The sequence below is a fragment of the Nematolebias whitei genome, chromosome 21 (assembly GCF_014905685.2).
Source record: "Nematolebias whitei isolate Nwh7 chromosome 21, NemWhi1, whole genome shotgun sequence".
Taxonomy (NCBI): Eukaryota; Metazoa; Chordata; class Actinopteri; order Cyprinodontiformes; family Rivulidae; genus Nematolebias; species Nematolebias whitei.
The window spans coordinates 24008474-24016337 of NC_056518.1; the positions used below are offsets into that span (position 1 = coordinate 24008474).

The 7864-nt window shown below is 38.8% G+C and overlaps 2 protein-coding genes across 2 annotated transcripts; one reads left to right on the plus strand and one right to left on the minus strand.

The window, feature by feature from the left end:
- Nucleotides 1-850: 850 nt before the first annotated feature.
- On the plus strand, nt 851-1614 carry LOC119427782 (zinc finger MYM-type protein 4; the record flags this gene model as incomplete). The annotated part of the gene is given in 3 exon segments (XM_037695425.1): nt 851-962; nt 1062-1130; nt 1363-1614. Coding segments are annotated over 3 exon segments (288 nt in total). The 3' UTR covers nt 1517-1614.
- Nucleotides 1615-3007: 1393 nt separating this feature from the next.
- Nucleotides 3008-6690, minus strand: LOC119427781 (tubulin beta-4B chain). Its single transcript, XM_037695424.1, has 7 exons — nt 6542-6690; nt 6244-6352; nt 5553-5663; nt 5002-5246; nt 4579-4901; nt 4145-4489; nt 3008-4075 (listed from the first exon to the last, which is right to left on the minus strand). Exons 1-7 carry the CDS (start codon nt 6596-6598, stop codon nt 3928-3930), a joined length of 1338 nt encoding a protein of 445 aa, XP_037551352.1. The 5' UTR covers nt 6599-6690; the 3' UTR covers nt 3008-3927.
- Nucleotides 6691-7864: the final 1174 nt, after the last annotated feature.

Below are 7864 nucleotides of genomic sequence, written 5' to 3' on the forward strand. Positions count from 1 at the left end.
ATATATATATACATATATATATATATATATATATATATATATATGACTATTGAAATTTCGGAACAGGTCACATTGGACCAATGAAACTTGGATTTATTGGTCCACTGGGTGGGGGTGGAATTTCCCTGTTGTGCCTCCAGGGAGAGGGGTGCAGGAGGAATATGAATGTAACGATCAATGACTTCCTGGTAGGCTACTGTATATTTTTTATTACTAGCTGTGTTACTGACACTGTTCAGAAAAAAAAATAAAAAATACTATTGTAGTTTTCTGATGTGGTTGACTGTCAGTCACATGGGCTCAGTGAGGGATTATGGGTAGAATTTATGTTCATTGTTAATTATTTCAGTTAGCTGTTTAGCATTGTTCTTTTAGTGATTAGTCTGTTCTTGTGAGTGTAGTTTATGTGTTCATTATGTGTTAGTTTGTGTTAGGTCATTCAGTAGAGTAACCATGAGTGAGGGAGGTACCAGTAGTTGTCATGAAGACTTTTGGGGGTTCACTCTGTGTGGGTTGAACAGTAATGTCTAAGTGCCATGTGGTGGTTGATTCTTGATCTACAACAAGAGCTGCACATCTCTCAGTAGCCTGTGCTGCCACACCACAATATTTTATTAAGTAGAAAAAAATTGAGTCATGATGGAGTCATTTTCACTCGTGTGACTCGTCTCTGACACGATCAGGAGCAGCAGCTTGTTAAAATAAAGCACATCTGTGCACCATTTACTGTGAAGGTTTCCAACAGCCGAGAAGCAGAAATCTTCATGAAGGTTTCTAACAATAGCGTGTTAAGAGTTCATGAATTAAAAAATGTTTGATACTTCCCGACTCTTTTTTTGTTTTTTTTTAGAGCGGTTAAGGACATATCAGCCGGAAAACAGCAGAGACCTGGAGCTGATGGAAAACTCGTCCAACCCCCTGCAGTGTCCGGTCCGGCTCTACGAGTTCTACCTCTCCAGATGGTCAGACTCGAACAAACAAACACAAAAACTTCTGCTGTCAGAGGGTGGAAAAAAAAACCATATATATATATTTTTTGTTGTTGTAATTTTTTCCAACAGCCCAGAATCTGCAAAGAAACAAACCAATAAGTTTTACCTGCAACCTGAAAGGAGCGTCCACACAAACAGGTCAGAGTTTTTTTCCAGGGCAAAATATTTGGGTCTTTGCACCTTTTTAGATATCAGCTGAGAATATGATGTTTTAAAATTGGCTGACATGAACTCCAAACTTTACTTAGGATTATAATTTTAATTCCAACAAGCCTAGTTTCTGACTTCACCTCGCAGATTCAGAGATAAAAGAAGGTTCTTGCAGAAACGCGGATTAAAAAGTGACTTTTTGTGTTTCTGCCCCCAACAGCCCCCACTGGTACTCCTGTCAGCCGCTGGACGCTGCCACCCTACAGAGCATGCTCACACGCATCCTGGCGGTCAGAGAGGTTCAGCAGGAGGTGGAGCGGCGTCGGGGCTCGGCTGACAAGCGACCGCCGTCTTCATCAGTCACATCAGATTGAGGCCGACAGGCGGCAGCAACAAACGGACTCTTTGTAGCCGAGCCACAAAAAGATGTGACTTGTTACAGAACGCACAATAAGTAAAAAAAAAAAAAAAATCAGACAAAAAGGAAAAAAAAAAACATGTTTTACTGTCAAATCCACCTCACGTCTCCAAAACCACATTTTTTGTTGTGCGCAGAAAACATCTGGATTTGTGAACAAAATCCCACGTCATGTTTTAAAGTGAGCAGAATTATTTAATCAACAGAATTCAGATTTAAACACCCGTTTTATCTCTTTAACGCACATAAAGCTGTTTGTCACCTGAAAATCTAGTTTACCTGGAAATAAAAGCTGAAATCTTTTAATGCCAACCCTAAAATGTTTTCAGCGTGAAAATAAAGATTGGGACCTTGTTGTTTTATGACGTTTGTAGAACGCTATTATGATTCATCATCACACTTTCTCTGCTGTTTTGCGACTTTATTTTAAATTTGATGCTGGTTTTTGCAGGAACGCACCTTTTCTGTTCAGAAATCTGTTGCTCAGCCAATAAGACGTTAAAAAAAAAATCATCCAGAATGAAACACGAGTTATTTTCATTCATTCAACCTTTATTTAGACAGGTAAATCCCACATGAGTTATTGTGACTTTAAGCTAAAAGCAAATGTTTTAAATGTAAGTTAAGACTCCGTGCCTCATTGTTTATTTTGTTCAAAATGTACATTTTACGTTTTTTTATATTTTTGATCTGTGAAACTTTGTTTTTTAAAACCCGTGTTTTCACTTTCTCTATTCAGGGCAGCATCTTTATAATTTTATTGTTCTACTTTTCCACTTTGAGGCATTTGGTCTGCTCGAGCAGCAAGCGAATCAAAAACACAAAAAACAACTTTTATGACCCCCCCAAAATGATCTGTATTACACTTTATGGAGCGTACAAGCATTTAAGAGTCATTCCTATTCAGCTGTGGTCTTTAATCCATTTTAAACCTCTTAGAATGACGGCCGATTCTTGTAAATTACATTTTATCAGGAATTTTTCTTGTGTGAATGAAACTATGACAAACAAAAAAAAGGCCCAAAACAAAACACTGTTGCCATGAAGTGTTTAAAAAATGTTGTTTTTTTTTAGAATAAACTGGGTTTAAAATGTTAAAATTAAAAAGTGTAAAACTCTTTTCAGCCTCTTTGTAAGGTCATTTATTGGATGTTTGAAGTGAACACTATGTTTAATATATTTTTAACTCACAGCAGCATTATAATGTTATTTACGTACATTGGAAGTTTGTCTCAGTTTAGATTCAGGCTGTCATGTGACCTTATCCACGGGTATCGTTCAGTTTCATCACAGATGAATGCAAATAAAGACCAGAAGCAGCAACAGGAAGTTTTTATCTTGTATAGTTCAAATTTTCATAATTTCCTTTTACATCACAGTTGAAATCCAACTGGATTAACGCCGAGTTCAGTCCTGATTGTACTGTATAACAAAAGATGAGACCAGATTGTATCACCAAGTGGAAAAGTTTATTAAACTAAAAACAGATTTACTGAAGAGTGAACGCCTCCTCTCACTGTCACAATCAGTCAATATAAGTTTTAGTCTAAAGATAATTGACAAAGAAAATCCGTAAAAACCAAGAACAGCTTGTGTGAGGCTAAAAATCCCCCTGAAGCCGCTCCACAAGTCAGTTCTACATTCACAAGTGTCGAGTTATTTTATTTCTAAAGCCACAAGGCTGTTGAGGGCGTCACGCTGAACATCTAATACAAGTTATGAACGAACGGAGTCACAAGCGGCTATGATCCACTTTGGATGAGCCAAACCAGTAATGTGTCCGGACAGGTGCTGCTTTACGTTCATCCTTCAAAGGAAAGCTTAAAGTGACGTTTCTTTGTTTAATACAAAACATTTGAAAACTTGTTAAATAGCTGCTCTACTCATCAAAATGAAGGAAAAAAATTGTTCTCAACTTGAATTATTCATTAGGTTAGTTCAACCAGAAAGGAATTTCTTATTTGAAAATAATATGGAGTTTTTCCTCATCTATCTAATAAAATAAATAAACTCTTCATATCTGATTGCATAAAAGCATATTGATTGGAACAAGTTCCAGTTTTTTCTCAATAAAAACTAAAACATTTATCAAAATGTTATTGAGGTTAAGTTCAGGTGACATCCTCTAAACTGAGAAAAACATTCATATTCTAAACCAGAGGCCATAAACGTGGGGACATTTGAATCCAAGAAATAAAATCAGTCCTCGCTAAGGCTGAACAAGAACAGTTTTGTCATTTCTGGCAGGATGTACTGAAATAAAATTTCCCCTTGAGGATCAATAAACTATATTGAATTGAATTTTCTTAAAAACACAATGATTTGATGATTACTGCCCAGCTTTAACAAAGTACTCATGGTGGGCGTTTAGGCCACATCCTCTTCGCCCTCCTCCTCGAACTCTCCCTCTTCATCAGCGGTGGCCTCTTGGTACTGCTGATACTCCGACACCAGGTCGTTCATGTTGCTCTCAGCCTCGGTGAACTCCATCTCATCCATGCCTTCACCAGTGTACCTGGAACAGGTGCACAATTGTCAGAATGTGCCTGCACCAGAACACATCTGCTCACTGGGTTTTACTCACCAGTGGAGGAAAGCCTTGCGGCGGAACATGGCGGTGAACTGCTCCGAGATGCGTTTGAAGAGCTCTTGAATGGCTGTGCTGTTGCCGATGAAAGTGGCAGCCATCTTGAGCCCACGTGGGGGGATGTCACAGACAGCGGTCTTTACGTTGTTGGGTATCCACTCCACAAAGTAGCTGCTGTTCTTATTCTGCACATTCAGCATCTGCTCATCCACCTCCTTCATGGACATGCGTCCTCTGAAGATGGCAGCGACTGTGAGGTACCGCCCGTGGCGTGGATCACAAGCTGCCATCATGTTCTTGGAATCAAACATCTGCATGGTGAGCTCAGGAACTGATAGAGCCCTGAAAAAAAAAAAAAAAGAAGTCAGGATTTGGTAGAAAAACCAACAGAAATCTGTGGTTTTACAGTAAGAACGGTTGTGCTTCTATACCTGTATTGTTGACTGCTACGGCTGGTCAGGGGGGCAAAGCCTGGCATGAAGAAGTGCAGCCTGGGGAAGGGCACCATGTTCACAGCCAGTTTCCTCAGGTCGGCGTTCAGCTGGCCAGGGAAGCGCAGACAGGTGGTCACCCCGCTCATGGTGGCCGAGACCAGGTGGTTGAGATCACCGTAGGTGGGTGTGCTGAGTTTCAGTGTACGAAAGCAGATGTCATAAAGGGCCTCGTTATCAATGCAGTAGGTCTCATCGGTGTTCTCAACAAGCTGGTGGACGGAGAGCGTGGCGTTGTAGGGCTCCACCACAGTGTCTGATACCTGAAAGAGAAAAGAGTGGCCAAAAGAAGAAAATGGAACAGGATTAGCAGGAAGAGGGCCGGACATTTAATCTGAACGTATTTGAATGAACTATATGAACCTTAGGTGAGGGCACAACGCTGAAAGTGTTCATGATGCGGTCTGGGTACTCCTCTCGGATCTTGCTGATAAGGAGTGTACCCATGCCTGAACCAGTGCCTCCTCCCAGGGAATGTGTGAGCTGAAAGCCCTGGAGGCAGTCGCAGCTTTCTGCCTCTTTTCTCACCACATCCATAACAGAGTCCACCAGCTCAGCTCCCTCTGTGTAGTGACCTTTAGCCCAGTTATTACCAGCACCACTCTGACCTGAAATACAGGAAAATCTATTATTCACTGCTATGTTGTCAGAACTCCTTTAACTTGTTATATCCTACATTTAACATGATACAAATTCAAACAATGTGCCATAAATCAGTGAACACTGAAGAAAATGACTTTTTCCTCTAAAAAGAACTGATTTTAACACACAAAACTCTTAAGTTCAAGTAGGTTTATTGTCATTCTCACCACGTGGTAAATGATGTGGGACGAAATTATGTACAGACAGTCATTAACCGACAGTATGCTACTAAAATGTCTAATTTTATTTCTTTGCTTTAATAAAATGCTCACCAAAGACAAAGTTGTCAGGTCTGAACACCATACCGAAAGGACCAGACCTTAAAGAGTCCATAGTGCCAGGCTCCAAGTCCACCAGAACTGCACGAGGGACATACTTGCCACCTTGAAAAGACCACAGGAGGAAAAAATGTCTTAACAAAATAAAAAATGCTATTGACCTGGACTTTGTGCTTTGCAGAGATGCTGTGGGAACTTTTAAGTTACAAGATACATGCAAATATGAAGTTTGAATATTTCTAATCTGACAGACGTCAGAAGCCAGATCATTATGCATAATATAATTAAAATGAACGGCAGAGCTTTTAAATTACCATTTTATTGGAAAGTGGGAAAAACTATATTCAAGGAAGTTGTAGTCGTCATTCACCTCTTTACTAATAAATGTATAAACTATTATTTCTATAAACATCCAACCAAAAATATTTTGGTCTGGACTAAAGTAAATAAATTATAATTAATAATTAAGGGACGTGGTGCCAAGGTTTTGTTAATTTGCATCATGGAAACGGATTCATTTTAATCCACATAAATCAAATCAGGTCATCTGGACAGATTCGTCTTGGTTGAAACGTTTCGTCTTTGATCCGAAAGACTTCATCGGACTCAGTGCTGGATAAACACAGACCTGAATGATCTAATCTGACCGTGTAGCTGAGCATGCTTAGCAAAGCTAAAGTTAAACCTGCAGCCTCGTTGTAATACACGTTGATCCGCTCCCTCTGCAGCTCGCTTTCCCCGTGGTAAGTCCCGGTTGGGTCGACGCCGTGTTCATCGCTTATCACCTCCCAGAACTACAAAAAATAAAAGATAAGACTGTTAAAAAAGCAGGACTGTCAGTTCGACTTGAAACTGCGCAACCAGTAGCAGTTTTGCTAAGTAAGACAACCGTAGATTTCGCAACCCGCGCAAACTGATCTCAACTTTTTCATCGCGTTTCATTGAATTAACAGCACAATTTCGCATTCAACTTTGTTTCTAACCTTGGCTCCGATTTGGTTGCCGCATTGGCCAGCTTGCAGATGAACAATTTCTCTCATATTTTTTCTTCTTTCTAACAAAGTAAAAGAAAAACGCTTCTGGTTAGAAACAGACGAGATTAAGTTGCGGCCTCTTCAACAACACTGAAAAATCTGGCGGCGACTGTCGGTTGGAACGTTCTTAAGGGGTTGACACAAACGTACGCAATTGGACAACCAGAACGTCAATCAAATAAATACGAGCATCTGATTGGTTTAGACAAACTCGCTGTTGCGCGAGTCCCGCCGACCTTTGTTAACGTCACATTCTTGCGACTGTTTACATGCGACATCATGGCTCTCTTTCCAGCTTTTGCCGAAGCTTCCAAAAACAAAGATGACGATTTGTCCAAAGGTAAATATTGTTCCTTCATGTAACATGTGTATTTTAATAAAAATGAAAATGTTAACGGCTTGTGGTCAGAATTTGAAAAAAAAAAAAAAGAACCAAAATAAACGGATTAAATTTGAGAAAAAACGTTCGCTTGTCGTCGAAGCTGAATGACAGAATTCTACTTCAACTTTTTAAATTAAGTTACATTTATATAATTTCAACTTTTATTTATCCCAAAGAGGGTCTTTTAACGACATTTTTGTAGTTTATATCACAGAATTAATGCTAGTCTAAATATGTAAAACTTATGAACCATCATTTCAGTGCACACAAGTCATGAAAAACACGAGTAACTACAAAATTCCTAAAAGTTGTATAAAAGTAGTTAAACATTTGCTTTCAGTAAGTGGATCAGTTTTTTTTGTCTGTTATTAACTCCCATCTAAACATTTTCAGTGACTGTTTTATAACTCAACCTTAATCACAAATGTTTGGTGTTTTGCTGATCATGTAAAACATGAACCTGAGTGATACAGGTGAAAGTTTCAGAAATGTATGTTCAGAAAGTGTTTCGATGAAATCGATGTTGATTTTTTTTCTAAATATTCTAATCATTTAGACCTCTTACTGTATCACATTAGATTATTTTCCTTTTAGATACAAAATAGGTTTGTTTTATTTATTCTGTTAAGCTTTTAATACTTCTGTGAAAACATAATTATAATTAACATGACTTTATTGTACAATCTTAGACCATTTTAAAGGGCTCGTGTATGTTAAAACGTTCTTGAAGCGTAAGTTATAATGGCTGGGGGGTAAGGTGTGAGTAATGTCTCCTGCATGCATCTGATTTTGATGCCTTCATTCAGAACTGCTTTGATCAGGAGGGAATAATGAGTTACAGTTATATATATATATATACGAGCCCTTTAAAATGGTCTAAGATTGTACAA